The 15,475-nt window shown below is 42.1% G+C and overlaps 1 protein-coding gene across 19 annotated transcripts in view; it reads right to left on the bottom strand.

The window, feature by feature from the left end:
- Positions 1 to 1,163: 1,163 nt before the first annotated feature.
- The window catches only part of LOC100122308 (histone deacetylase 4), a 66,517-nt gene continuing 52,205 nt past the window's right edge, over positions 1,164 to 15,475 (bottom strand). For 7 of the 19 annotated variants that reach the window (XM_031932598.2, XM_031932597.2, XM_032600742.1 and 4 more), the window contains 14 exons: positions 14,478 to 14,582; positions 12,216 to 12,341; positions 11,796 to 11,878; positions 9,383 to 9,492; positions 8,455 to 8,595; positions 7,228 to 7,484; positions 6,526 to 6,823; positions 5,774 to 6,055; positions 5,479 to 5,694; positions 4,914 to 5,186; positions 4,288 to 4,622; positions 3,197 to 3,751; positions 2,969 to 3,108; positions 1,164 to 2,889 (listed from right to left, as the gene is read on the bottom strand). In XM_031932598.2, coding sequence (XP_031788458.1) covers positions 2,826 to 2,889; positions 2,969 to 3,108; positions 3,197 to 3,751; positions 4,288 to 4,622; positions 4,914 to 5,186; positions 5,479 to 5,694; positions 5,774 to 6,055; positions 6,526 to 6,823; positions 7,228 to 7,484; positions 8,455 to 8,595; positions 9,383 to 9,492; positions 11,796 to 11,878; positions 12,216 to 12,341; positions 14,478 to 14,582 — 2,985 coding nt within the window. In that variant the 3' untranslated portion in view covers positions 1,164 to 2,825. The remainder of the gene's footprint in view (positions 2,890 to 2,968; positions 3,109 to 3,196; positions 3,752 to 4,287; positions 4,623 to 4,913; positions 5,187 to 5,478; positions 5,695 to 5,773; positions 6,056 to 6,525; positions 6,824 to 7,227; positions 7,485 to 8,454; positions 8,596 to 9,382; positions 9,493 to 11,795; positions 11,879 to 12,215; positions 12,342 to 14,477; positions 14,583 to 15,475) is intronic. The other 12 variants (XM_032600748.1, XM_032600746.1, XM_032600744.1 and 9 more) reach the window with 7 other exon arrangements.

A 15,475-nucleotide genomic window follows, 5' to 3' on the forward strand; every position in this document is an offset into this window, starting at 1 on the left:
AAAATGTATGACTATTACAATTAACGGCATGTTTAACATAGACATCGTCAACGTATTTTAACGTCTCGTGCACGTTCAATAACATTATTAATTATAGGTCTGCGTTGCCTATTCAATAATTAATATATAATATGTATATTTTTGCGGCACTTTCACCTGCACACAATCAAAAATTTCTTTATCCATCACAATGTATATCGTACACATTCACACATGCTTTAAAAGCTAATTTGTATCAATTTACTATATGAATGATACCGGAATGTCACAAGTTCATGATTTCGTTTAAAGCTTTGAAGAAACAGAAACGAACAAAATTATTGCCCTTGGAGAAGTGATGTCATCAAGTTTGTAGGCCTGTATTCCCTCTCCAAAGGCCAAGGACGAAATTTACTCGCTCCGCTGCGACACGCATGCATATATCTTTAGTTTTTTTTTCTTACAGTTTTACTTTTATACATCAACAATTGGAGCAACGATTGCGACTTTAGTTGGCAGATCTTTTCAGGAATTTAATTGGACAATATAATATATAATATGTAAGATAGCTCTTTGTTCTTAAATCATAGTGTTCGATTAGTGTTTCTTTCTTTCGTCTTTAATAATTAATGCCTAAATATAAGGTATTACATATGCACTTTATGAATAGACGTGCACGTGAGTCATTCAATTGCGCTTAGAGCTATGTAACATTACACGTACATACAATGTATACACGCATAGGCTGCGCTCCCTCATTTGCACTTGTTTTAAAAATGTAATATCGATATCAACTTTTATTCTTCTTTTGTATGCTTTCTTTGCCAAATTAATTTTTTTTTTTCATACACGGGCAACGCTTACGTTTTATCAGACACTTGAGATTCTTACATTGCCTGTTTTATCATTTTACAAGCTATCATTACAATAATAATTACGTAATATACATATATTCAATATAGTATGCAATATATACTTCAATATATATATATATATATATATATATATATATATATATATATATATATATATATATATATATATATATATATATATATATATATATATATATATATATATATATATATATATATATATATATATATATATATATATAATTCTTTCATTTGTATGACAAAATTTATGTAAACATATATAGTATCTTTAATTCGTTCGATAATAAATTTTTTCATATATTTTTTCTCCTCTTTTTTCAACATCATAAAATGCATTACATAAAAATAAATGCTTGTATTGTTTTCGCAAAAGACTTTTTCGCGCTCTAAGCTGCTCTGTGTTTGTTTTCAGATTTCGTATCGATTTCCAAACTAATCATCCACTATCCCTGAACGATTTCCATATTACATTATCATCGACGATTTAAATCTGCGTAAAATAGTTTTTACTTAACAGTTTTACAAAATATCACAAAAATCGCACCACCTTTTTGTTCGCAGCAGGAAACTAAATAAATTCTATCGAGAATCACACGCGCGTACATCGTCTATATTCTTCCACAATTACTTTTTTTCAAAGCTAACGCAGTTGTGCAATGACGCGCATTATCTGTTTTTTTCTTTTTTATACATTTTTTATTTTTTCCTTATCGGTTGAACGAAAATCTAAAAGTAAGCCTGCGACCAGCGCTGGCTCATCGCGAAAAATCTTTAATCCTATTGTCTTTTTTATTTCTGTAATTCTATGTTTTACATTCACGAATATACAGTTAAAATTTACCTAGATAGACGCTTGGACGCCTAATCGAATCTCGCCTTCGTCATGAGCGCACTAATTACGTGTCGTGCACAATAATTTATCGATTAATATATGTTAACAGCTTTTCAACCGACAACATGTCACAAATATTTACTGATCGTGTATATATATATATATATATAAATATATATATAAATAAATTTAACAAAATAATGTCTGCACGGCTTAGCATCATGTAGTTTTTGCTTATACGTTTTAAAAAATAATCAGTCAACGCCAATTGCTTCATCTAAAAAATCAATAGCTCTTACGAGTATCCTCAATAATATTTTATCTCATTATGTACAATAAATTCTTTTCATTTTTTAGAAACACGGAGCGTGCTATTTCCCCAGTTTTCGCTCAAATACACATGCCCGTCGCCTGTCTAAATTTTGGACGTTAAACTGTCGTTCGTTGTCTTTCGATCTTAAAAAGACACTAGCTCGAAGAAACAGGTTGCGGTATATATGTATTAACAAAAAACAAAGAGGAACGAACACAATTGCGTGTCTGTACACAAACATCACGCGTGAACGCATTTTCGTTAATCAACGGCGACGGATTCGCGTTGTACAAAATTTCCGAACGAAAAGAGAAAGACGAAATGTGTCTTCTCCGCAACCCTCGTAAAAAAGTAGACATAAAGAGCCTCTTGAGTGCGGAGTTCGGGCATGCGCTTCAATTTTTTCAGTTTTATAAATTTTTTTTGTCATGTGTGCATGAAGAACATCAACAACAAGAACAACAAGTAGAGATACAAGCTCTTCTCTCCCCGTACTCCCAGAATCTCGGCGATACCAGCACAGTGTCAAGTGCGCTCTATGGAGTTTTATCGTTAGTGCCCTTTGGGACTGTGTGTTTCTCAATTTCATCCTTTATCCTAAATCATCTTAGCCTCAGGTCGTGACACACATTTTCCATTATTTGTCGACTACCCATCGAGAAGTCGAGCTATCGTGTCTGTGACTGTGTGAGTGTGCGTCTTCTACTCGTTAGATCCAGTTTCGCAAATACTCTTTTATGTCTTTTTCTGTTTTAGACAAATCTCAGATTCCGCTCCGATATAGGAACGCCTGGGCTCGATCACTTCACTTGGCCTCATCCTGCTCCATCGGTTCTTCCGACACTTCGCGGGAATGTTCTGGCGTGCTTCTGTAAAATTGAGCAATGTTAAAATTTTGCACGATATTTGCAATTTCGAATTTGAGTACTTTTTAGGCATAATACGTACGCAAGGTTGTTTTGTTGCTGCATGGAAAGAGATGCCATGGCGGAGACTGTCCCAGTCTCGTCGTGTTCCTTTTGACTCGCTTCGATTGCACTCATGTCTACTGTATGCGCCAAGTGCTTTACGCATGGCCAGTGTGACATCTAAAGAAAAATTAATTTTAAAATTAGTTTTCAAGTTTCCAAAATCAAAGTACTCGTGCACTTCGAATTCAACAGTGTAGACGCTCACTTGAATAGCAATGGTCTTCTGCAAAGTATCGATGGCATTCTGGCAGGGCGCCCTTGTGAGTTCCTCATCTCTGATCGGCGTTGGCTCGTCTCCAAGCAACGCCCTGACGCACTCCTGCGCGGAGTCGCAGATGGCTGTCAGGTCGTAACCACCCTCTAGTGCAAGAACAACCTTTCCACCAGCGAGGGTCATGAGCATCTGGGTCATGCGACCGAAGCAGGCAGGCGACACCTTGTAACCACCAAGAGGTGCTGGGTGTCCGTGTGCCGCATCGAAACCCGCCGAGACGAGGACGAGATCGGGGTCGAAATCTTTGGCGATGGGCATGACGATGGTGCGGAAGGCCGCGAGGTACTCGGCATCGCCTATTGGTGGGTTCAAACCGCCCGACCAGGCAACGTTCACGTTACGACCCATGCCTTCACCGGCACCGCACTCAGTGGGACCGCCTGTGCCGGGGAAAAAGTTACCGTCGTCGTGCCTGTGGATCGACAGGTACAACACCCGAGGGTCGTCGTAGAACATCTGCTGGGTACCGTTTCCGTGATGTACGTCCTATTAAAAATATAAATTGATTAATTTTTCAAAGTTTATATTTATATATATATATTTTTTTTTAAATTAAATTTGTTGTTTGAAAGTCACATCTCATTACATATTAGCTTGAAAAATGAAATTTTAGTTCGAATAATACCAGAAACGTATTTTACAAAGACGTCTAAAAGACATCTACTAAAAGACGTCTTTTAGACGTCCTACAGACGACTAGAACGAGGAAATTTAACGGTTATGTGTATCAGGAGAACACGATATTAAAAGAGTAGCTTCTGTGACGCTATGCATAGCTATCTAAAAGACGTCAAAAAGACATCTCATTTCTAAACTTCAGCTGTTTTAATGGTACGCGGTATTAGGAGAACAGGAGGCTAAAGGAGGTTCACTGCAGTCAAAACTTTGAATATCCCTACTCCAGCACTGACACGCTTTCACAGAAACTGTTTCAGCTTATGAAATACTGGACCGATATCAATAACGACAACAAAATAAGCAAATTAAATAATAAAAAATACAAAAAAAAAAAAGTAACTTACCCAATCCAAAATAAGTATCTTTCGTAGATCAAGCTTCTGGAGCAGAAGTTTTGCCGCAATAGCGACGGCGTTGAAGAAGCAGAAGCCCATAGCTAGATTGGCTTCAGCGTGATGGCCGGGTGGCCGGACAACCGCGAAGCCGTTCTTGATGTCACCCATCGCCGCCTTAAAGGCGAGCTCGATAACGCAACCGACGGCCATACGTGCCGCTGGCGCTGTGTGAATATCGTTCCACGTTGTGTCGCTGTCCACGCCGATGCCGCCACAAGATAGTCGCACAAAGCTCGGCTGCATCTTTGACATGTCCAGCTTATGGCGCGTAAGTGGATTCGTGCCTGGAGTAAAAAAAAATATAGATATATATAGATGCCTCGATATTACAAAAAATTTGCAATAGCTAATAAAATATGGCTTATCTGGTGATGTTATAAGCAAACAATTTGCATTTTTAAAGAAACATCAGAAAGACAAAATTAGGCTTTGAGAATTCTGTTTCCTTGTACTATAAATCATACAACGAATATCTTAATTCGAATAACATTAGTTTCTTAAAATCCATTAAGTCGAGATCTAAATTTATTCCAAAACTCTTATGCTAATCCACGGGTGAAGTATGAAAAACCCACCGAAAAGGAGGGCATGGGCCTCAGTGTGGCAGGTTTGTATCTCCTCGAGAGTAGCCTTGCGTGAGCGTACTCTGTCACAACGCTGCAGAAGCCCAGTCTCGGAAAGTCTCGCCCAGACGCTTTGTAGTCGACCACCATGCTCAGGATGGCTGCGCATTTCGCCGCAAGCACACGCGTGCTTCAGCATGAGTGGGTCATAGGCTAGTCCGGTAGTCGGTTGATCGCGTGGACTCCTCGAGTACACGTCGGTCGCTGCTACAGCAGCTTGGGGTCCTGAAGTTCACAGATTTCATTACAGTAATTGAATGCGTGCTAAGCTTCATAAAACTATTGCGGACCATTAGTGTAAGACTCTTTAAGCGATTTATAATAATGAAACAAATAAATGCCATCGTCATTCATCACTGCAGCTATCTATCGCAGTGCAAAGTTCCGAGTCAATAAATCACCCGATACGATAGGCATTACTCAAACTTCATTTACTAGACTACCCGTAACTTTAAATCGACAATATTTAAGTTTTTAATCGCCGACAATTTATAACACCTGTAGATCGGGAACCTACCCAAATGAACCAGAGGACTGGAGAGCGCCCTCGAAAGCGGCCTAGCCGACTGCGAGCTCCTGCCTGGGTATGCCGAGGTGTCCGCAGCCTGCAGAGTATGGCGCATCATGAGGTCGCGCTGCTGCTGGAGGAACTGTTCGCGGTCCCGCTGCTGCTTCGAGATCTCGCTCTCCTCTATGCTGCTGCTACCGGCGCTGCTGCTTCCTCCGCTCGTCCCTGCGATTTTAAAAAAGGCTACTGTCAATTCGACAACGAATACTTAAAATTAATAATAAAAAGAAGCGCCAGAACCAACCGGAATTATCCTTCTTGCCGGTGAGATCGATCACCTCGCTCTCCTCGGACTCGGGTGCCTCGTCGAGAAGTTGGGATTGTCCTGCGCTTTGTCCGCTGCGCGAGCCAACCCGCGTAAGGACTGTCTGTCGAATTTGCTGCTTGAGGTAATTGTGCGTCTGCTGTTGCTCGTGCAACTGCTTCTCTGCGAGGTAGTCCTCGTAGTGGGTCGTCGTCGGCGGAGCCATCAAACCGCCCTGCAGCATTGGGTGGCCCAGAGGTAAAGGTGCCGACTGTGTCCTACCTGTTTTTTTTTTTCGGGTGATAAAAAGATTAGTAAGAAGGTTCGGACACTGTAGGGTGGTGCACGGACTAGGTGTCTCGTAGGTGCACTGTGTTTTGCGATAATTGTGCGTTTCGTCGTTTACCTTCTGCTGTGCATTAAGTGCGATTTAAGACAAATGGCGACAACTTTATTTTCCATAAAATAATATTGTGAATCCAAACTTTCCGAATATACAGTGATCAAAATGATACATAAATAAATAATAAACGAGTGCACAAACGAAAGGCTTTTCCGCAAGCAAAAAACACAGTGAAAGCCACCTCTTTGAGCCACGAAGCCGGCTTAGGTGCATCGCGATGCATGGGTTTATTCCCTCTTTGATAAACAAAACTACAAAATATTCGAAAAAAGAGGCGTATCTCCATGCAGTGCACGAGGCGGCTCGTCGCCGAGCCCGGAGATAAGTGAAAACACGAAGGAGAACATACTACCTAGAGGCCGGTGGCCAGCCTTATGAAGCCTCGCGTGTGCGACCTGGGTGTCGGTTATGGGCGTAGGATGATAGATCGGATGCTGCCTACTGCTGGTTGGACTACTGGCGGTTGTCGCCTGTTCGAGGCTCTGCATCTGCTTGTGCATGTAGGTTGGCTCGCCGTCGATCACCGTCAGCGAGGGGTAGAACGGCAGCGTACCCGGAAGCATCTGGCCGGTCAACGGCATGCCCAGACGCGCGGTGAACGCTGCTCGTACCTCGGCTTCGGAGACTGTGGCCAGCTTCGAACCGCTCTGAAAATTGTAGGTAAGTGTTCGTGATTCGGACTGTCATTTTCGAGGAAGTACTCGTTTCGAATTGTACCAGGAGCACATGGTGTATAGACGCCTGAAAGACATCTCGTAAAAGACGTCTTTTAGACGTCCTACAGACGACTAGAACGAGCAAATTTTACGGTTATGTGTATCAGGAGCACACGAGAGCGGAGGAGCTCCTTCCTTTGAATCGTACTAGCTGTGCGCGTGAATCGAACTTGTAGAGGAAGCAAGGAAGTTTTTAAAAACATTTACAATAATAATAAATCATCATTTTTGTTATAACAAACTAAAACAAAATTGATTCATCGATATTTGATTTTAAACACGTAATAAATTCGGAATGTGCTCCTAGATCTATTGTGGACAGAAGGAATCCTTACCGTGGAGCTAGACGGTACATGGGGTCTGCCCAGGGAGATGTTGGGCATGGACGGCGAGCTGAAGAGGGACAGGTCGGAGAGACTGCCCTGTTGGCTGGCACTGCTGAGCTGACCACCGTAGGCTGCGGCTTCGCTCTCCTCCTGGATCGGCGTACTCGAGCCGCCGCCTCCACTGCCTCCGGCCGCCGTCGGCGACGACTGCGAGTTGCCCACCGTTGGCGGTGAGTTAGGCCCGGATTCCGGATTACTACCAGAATCTGAAATGATTTTTTTAAAATAGGATTAGTCGAATGGGACCGTTTGGTTCGAGGCTGAAGATGACTGTTTCGAATGGACGCTTTTATAGGGACGATACTGTTCTGCTATTGCAATTTAAATTGTTTGAAAAATAATAATACTAATATTTGCAGAATAATTCAAGATGCTAATTTTTGTTTCAATCGATCGTACAAAGTACTTTATTAATTAAATAAATGTACAACTTACTTCGTATTTTCGTAATAATTTCGTAAAAGTTTATCTACAGAGTTGCATTGCCCTCGCATCCCTTCGAGGAGTGAACTCGAGGATGCGAGGAACAACAGCAAAGTCGAGTGAATATCTCGGCGAGAACTCAGTAAACAAAGCTGCACGCGTATGTGATATACACTTTATATTCTGATATTTTGTTAATGTTCGTCATGCGGTTACAAGACACTAGCAGAAAAAATTCAAGTCAATACAGTCGATTAATTGAGAAAAAAAAGAAAGAAAACAACGGGTGCAGCCAAGTTCCAACGGGCCGTCACCGCGGACGTTCGAAGGAATCGCTGGCTTTCATGTAGATATAGTACACGTTACAGTATATAGGAAAGTGGATAATTGCACACTTGTTTTACAGTAGCTAAGTTCAAAGAAAGAACGTAACTTACTCTTTCGTCTCGAGAGAAATAATTTATTCGTAATTATTGTTAGTAGTTTTGAAATTTAGAGAAAAAAAAGTGGCGGTATATAGACTAAAGACAAAAACTCGAATACTTCAAAAATTTGAAAAAAAGCGTGTACGATATATACTAAACAAACAAAAAAAATCAAAATAAAAGGTTGGCTTGCGATTCCCTCTCTCGATCCGTAAAACGCGCTGAACGGCTTGTTGGTCGTCTCTCTCGGAGAAGCGTTTCGTGAATGAATCGCATCAGTGGGTCGAGATCGTTGTGCTTAAAAAGGGGCATTTTGGTGGAGACGTACTTGCTAGGAGTGACCTCCGCTTGAGGTGCGACAGTAGTCGGTCCTTCCGCCGTGCCATTAGGGGTGAGTTTCTCGAGGCCGCCATGTTCCTCTCCATGACACGTTGTTTAAGTCGCACCTTCAGCATATTCGGCTCCGAGGCTGCCCGTGTCACAGACATTCAGCCGGGGTTAGGTTAAAATGTTCAAGCTTTTGCTTTTTATTCTAAGTTGCGCGCGATTCGCTTGCTTGCCTTTTTCTGTGCACTGGTATGACTTAATTACTTTGATCAGCGAGGCATGGATAATTTCGTCATCGGGTGCACAAAGAGAAAAATATCTATTCGTTGTCGATTATCAACGTTCTCGAATTCGACACGGTCCGAACGAAGCTTTACGGTTGGTACGACGAGACGAACAAATAGACAATTTGAGTCACACTCAAGTGTGTAACGCTGAGGCTTTAGTCACGGCTGCCGTAATACACTTCCGCCTCGAATCTCCAGGAATACAAAATCCGACGAGTCGAATCGTTAGAGCTTTAATTGCGCAATCTATCAGCATAGCGGCAAAGTCATCAGCTGGGTTATTATAAAGTAAGAACAACACAGCATCTCAGTCTCAACAAACTCGTGGTTAGAAGCGGTCTCATGCTCTCTCGCACACTATTAAGAATGTCTGTATAAAATTTGCACACAAAACCGAGCGTTAATCATCAGCTACAAATGCCAAACTCATTGTTATAACACGTCAAATCGCGAGACCGAGAAATTGTTTTTTAATGAAAAAAATAGAACAAATCAAGCATGCATTAGTCAGAGAAACGCATACTCCAGCGAGTCTGGAGTAGAGTTTTAGGCCAAACACGGTAAGTTTGCCGTTGCATTATGTATTATTGTCAGGTAAAGGCATCACACGCGATCGCTCTTTGTAATTCGAGGCAAAAATACCTGTCTTCCTCAGTGGAAAATCGTCGCCGAATTTCTCTTGCAGGATCTGCGGCATTCGGTAGGGGTGAGAGGCGGTCGTCGAGCTCGACGAGTCCGACTGCGACTGCAACCTGGGGAGAAGAAAGAAAATTTAATAAATAAACATAATTATTACTATTGGACAAGCTTTTAGATTCGATGTTGCTCAGACATGTAATTGGTACGAAGGATTTGAAAGTTAATGCTATTAATTCGAGAAAGTATGATTAGTCGTATCTACATTGTATCGGCGCAATTAACGAAATTAAGTAAAATGATTAATGCCCGTGAAAAGTTTCGGAGTGAAATTACAATTATTGTAATTACGCCTTTCAGTAGGTCCGTGAAATGCTATCATAACGAGTATTCTCATTACTTTAATTATAGATTTTACTTCATTTTTACGCGTTTAGATTACTAGAGGGAAAACCAAGCACTAAAAGGAAAAATGTATGTCCTCTAGGTGATCGTTAAAAGTTCTATTAAAACATGTTGATTTCCTGAGTTTTTTCAGCTGATATTTGTATGCAGAAGCTGATGAAAATTTATTTTTAAAATAATCTTCCTATAAGCGCTCGTTATCTCGATGATTGTTGGAATAAAAACGCGATATCGTATACGTACAAACGTCAATCGGAGAGCAAGCTTTCAGATCTATTTTTAAACGAAACGAAGAAAGAATTGTTGAAATGTATACGAATAAGATGAGATGCGCATTATTAAGTTATCGAGTTTAATTTAAATTAACCAAATTAAAATAATTACGCGAACAATATAAAAATAATAGAGTTTCAAACTGACTTTTCACGAGGCCATTGCTCTTTTACATACAGCAATATTTATAATCAATGGACGCTCCAGAAAGAGAAAACGCCGCGAGAAGATATTAATAAACATGGACGTGCGAATCGGAATCTGATATTTCCTGGCGTATTTATGTACATGCCAATCAAAGTTATCTGGAAAATGGGTTGTCAAATGAGTTATAAGAAAGAGCGCCTATATATAGTGCCTTTATTTTAGATTTCTCGATGAGACGATTGATTTTTAATTAAAGAGAAGAAGGAACATTTCACTGGGTCATAGTTCGAAGATATTCATAGCAGTTTGCCACACAGCATTTATAATCCAAACTTTGCTTTAAACATCGAATACACAGCATGTAACAAATATCAATACGACCAAGCAAACGCTACCGTTGAGTCTGAACTATACAGTAGAAAAGATAAACTCTATCGTTTCTTTTTTCGCAATAATCTACCAGTTTAAACGAGCTTATAAAGCTCTCACTGACCACATTTATCACCGATACGCGAGTCGAAGACGTTCTATAAATAACAGTCATCGAATCGGTAAATGATAAAAAAAGAAAAAAAACGATTATCGCTCGTCGATCGAACGACAATAGGAGGCACGTATGTGTATAACCGATCGAATCTAAATAATGCAGCTCTCGAACCACTTTGTCCTTCGCTGTTTCGTCGAAGCAACATTACACGCGTATCAGCACAGGCTTTCGTTCAATTAAACGCAAACGAGAGTTAAAGTACAAACCGCGAGCGACGTATAGCGTCGAAATTTAATTCATCGCCGAATGTGTCCTTGATGTGTACATAACGATGACCGGAGGATTTCGTGTTCCGACAGAATAAAGAAGGGAGAGAGAGAGAGAGAGAGAAAAGGAAAAATAAACGATATCTCGCCGCGCGCTCCGGGGCAAAAAAGAGAGACGGCGCACTCACGCGGAGATTCTCCAATCGCGCTGATTTCTCATTGAATAAATAACAATATTTGAATAACGCGAAAGTCGATCTGAAACTTTATTCGGCTTCTGCGATCGAAATGATCGACCTGATATTATTCCCATTTGTTATAGAAAGCAAGCGAGAGGCTATTTTCTTTTTACATAGAATTCGAGCTTTAGCTCCGGTGCTAGAGTTGAATACATAAATAAGAATCGATACAGAGAAACACTAGGAGATAGAGAGACTACTCGGCGCTTCTATTGTATCTGGCGGTAGTCGTTGAATTCGTAATGACCGATCGAAACGAGTGATACGAGCGAGAGAGAAAAATAACGTTTCATCGGCGATTCGCGGGGAGGATAGAAAAATTGCTGACTCCTCTTCTCGGTAAACATCATATTTCAGCGCTTAATCCCGCGGAGGGACAGAGCTTTTTCGATTAACGTCGAATCCGACCGAAACGCCTCTCGCGATTCGACGCGGACTTGTTGGAGAAAACAGGTTTACACTTCACGCCCGACCAATAATTCGATCTTTAATATTCCAAGTCCATGAGCGAAGCTCGATCGCGGTTTTCAAGCTTATACAAATTTCACAATATCTTCGACCTTCATCGAAAGGTGGGTGTACAATCCAAGGCGTCAACTCACCAGGTCCTGTATCCGGGTGTGCCGGGCACTGCTCCGTTCGCCGCTGCCGCGGCCTCCCTCTGCTTCTTGTTCACCAGAAAGCTCTGCAACGAGAGATGGACGTTGATTAGTGTGTAAATAGGTGATCATTATATATACGACGACCTAAGAGGGATCGTGTGTGTGATGCGCATCAAACTCCCCCCGGCCTTGAAAGCGACGGTTCGAGCTGACTCATCGAGGAAAGTGCAGCATTTTCCTCGCGATTTTAAAAATATAAAAAAAAAATTTGCTCGTTACTCGTTGTAATCACTTACACGCGATAACGTTCGAATTTTCGCTAATAAACCCATGCAAAACTGGTCCGTTCTCCCGAGAGCAAAGCGTGTGCTTTGTTTAACTACGCGAGATTCTGGTGGATCTCTGTACGATGGGACTCACTTGAAGGCGTTGCTTGACCTCCGTCGAGGCGACAGCACTGTGGTCATGCTTGTCCTTCTTCCTGAGGGCCTCCAGTCGTTCCTTTTCCCTCCGCTGCTCCTCGAGCTGCTTCTGCTGCTCCCACAGCTGCAAAAAGCAAAGAATAACAGAACTTGTTATAACGTAGGTAGAAACGAAGGGACGTTATTACGTTCCAAGGACTCGTATAATGCAGCGCGACTGCGTCAGAGATATATAATTCAGTCGGAGAGCTGATATGTTTCGTTTTCGATACGATTATTCGCTATCGGCAAAAAGTCAATCGAGTTCAGACTGCAGGTTTGAAAAAATTCATGCCATACTCATCAACTCGATGCTGCGCAATTTGACCGATCGAAAAGTCTCGCCGACCGGCCTGATTCCAGAGTCGCCGCGTTTTTCTATTTTAAAGCTCTTTTTGTTTAGTCGACGAGACGACGCCGGTCGCGGCGAGCATTAGCCTATATTATCGGCTGGACACACACACACACACACACACACACACACGTGACACATAATGCGCTATTCGCTTTCGACTCGTCGTTATAATTCAATTGCGCGTTACCTGTCCCATGCTCTACACGAATAATGAGCCGGAAAGTGTGTATACGAAAGTCTGCAGACGGTTCGTTAATGTTGATATATACTCGACTGTTCTTGTGTTTCACTTTTGATCGAGCTGTCCATTAAATTAATAGAGCCTTTTCGTTTTGAAGATTCGTGTCTCGCAATTTTTACGATCGTCGTTTTGATGGATATAAAACTACTGCTGACGACTGTTTATTATTGTATAAATATTTTCACGCCGACGTCACAACTACTTATATCGCTATAAAACTTCGTCACACAATCAGTAGTATCAGAATCGATGACTATCATCTTGATCTCTGCACATGCCAAAAATCCACTTATATTAAAATCGTATCGTCATTCATCCCAGCAATAACGACCGAACTGCAAAATATTCAAAGTCACGTTCCTTAAGGACACCGAAGTAGGCTCTCGCGTTAGCCGTGTGTGTGTGTAACGAGAATCGATTACGCGCGAAGTAGACAAAAGCGAAGTGTCTCTCTTTCTCTAGCCGCCAACTTATATACACTTTGCATTTATACAAAGGTGGCGCGAGTTCGCGAAGGCTATACGAGCGCGGCGGTGCTATGCGTTTTATTAATAGAGCCGCATCGCTTCGATCGAACGCGATATTCGACGCTACATAGACACAGTCGCTCGTTCGAGTTTTCCTTGGGAATTGTAGTAATGAAATATATAACCGAGTAGGGTATCTTTTGGGGATTGAATTTTTTTTTTAAATATTCATAAACAACCGATACGATGCGGCAATCCACTTACGCTTGTGTATTGCCGAACGAGATAACAAGCCCTGGGAATTATTAATACGAAACGCGATAAAATTATGAGCTGTGTCACGATTGAATAACGAAATTATGGTTCCTCCGCTGCTTCGCCCATGATTCATACGAGGGTGTGCGCGTGTATACGGTAATCGATAACAGATTGCTATACTCCGGCATTTCGTCGTATACGAAAAATCATCTAGATTTTCTTTGCGGAGCAGCTATATACGTATTCCGCTCGATTATCTCTCAGCCACTAGCGATGATTAAATATCTATAATATAAATAATCGGGCTCTGTAACCGCCCGATATAAACTCGCTCAGGTACGAAAAAAGCGGCGAATTCGAGAGAGAGAGAGAGAGAGAGAGAGAGAGAGAGAGAGAGAGAGAGAGAGAGAGAGCTTGAAAGTTTAAGCGGAGCTTCCTCCGACGAATTATGCTAATCGAATTATTCGGCTTCGAGCGATCGGTATATGGTATTATTGGCCTGGTTCGCACGGCGTCGTATTTTCGTCGTTAAACAGTAGACAGATCGATTTTTCGAGCGCTGATAACCCGACGTGTTACATGTTGCCAGAGAGCTTGATTTACGCGCTTTTTGTTGATCCGATTGTTCAGCTGTTTTTACGCGGCTAATCTCGCGACAGGTGAATTTCGAACGGTTTACTTATACACATCGCGGAGATCAGACGCAACTTTCCGAATAGAAGCGAAAACTCCGTTGAGGCAATAACACACACGCGAGAGCGACGAGCTGAAAATAGAGCCTAATCTAAATCGGCTCTCGCGATAAGCGGATTTTTCCTAAATCGAATCCACAAGGATCGTGACTTGCAACGCCTCTTATCTCGGAATAAAACTCGCGGGAGATATAGTACATGACGTTACCTTCAACTGGTGCATCTGCTGCTCGTGAAGTTCGGCGAGTTGTCGTTCCTGCGCCTGGTACTGCTGCCTTAGGATCTGCTGTTGAAGCTGGTGCTGCTGCTGTAGCTGGAAACAAAGCCAGATACCTTAAGGGTGATGCTCTTCCCAAACACGCAGCCGCACACAACATAATATCATCGTTCCCAATCACGCGACGACGTGAAATTCGCAGGGCTTTCGCGGAATATCATATAACTCGTCGCGCCGACGGATGCCCAGATTGTCTCTCTGGCTTAATTTCAATTTCAAGTGCAAATCCGCGTGCGACTGTGTACGTTACAGGAAGCGTGTGGGCGACTTTGCGCCGCGGCAATTCCTCTAATTGACTGCGTCCGTCGAGCGCGACGCCTTGAAAAATTCGTCTGTCTCGCAGACTTTGTTACCTCATACGTTAATTTAGTGTATATACACAGTGGTTTACGAGTACTATGTATAATCCTGTTGTTTCCGCGTCTCCCCAGCTGCAGACACCTGTTCAAATAGTCACGGATGATTACGATCGATTAATCCAAATAATGGAAGTTTTCCCACAAAAAAAGATCACTACGAGTGCAGCTCTGGAAAAATTTCAAGCGACGAATTACCGACGACACCTGTTCAGCCCGAAATCCGAGCGAGTCTAAAAATAGAACACATCCAACCCTACATTACGATCGTCGTCGCGAGGCGCAAACACGACGTCATGTGTGCAGCCTGCGATAAGCCGCGCGTCTAAAGATAGACTTCTCCAGGCGCGATAAGGAAAAAAATAAAGTCGAAAAGTGGAAAACAGAGACGATAAGAGCGAGACGCGAACAATGAGAGCGTGCGTGAGGTCGTTTCGCGCTTTTCGGCTGTAATAACGAAGATTACGAATCGTGAAGTGCGAGCTTACGTGTATTGAAAGAACAGCTGGTTCTGTAACGATTGTGGAGCTGAGGAGGTATTGTTACGCCGGCACAAAGGAGCCGCGAGCCGCT

This window comes from Nasonia vitripennis, chromosome 5, assembly GCF_009193385.2.
Source record: "Nasonia vitripennis strain AsymCx chromosome 5, Nvit_psr_1.1, whole genome shotgun sequence".
NCBI classification, from domain to species: domain Eukaryota; kingdom Metazoa; phylum Arthropoda; class Insecta; order Hymenoptera; family Pteromalidae; genus Nasonia; species Nasonia vitripennis.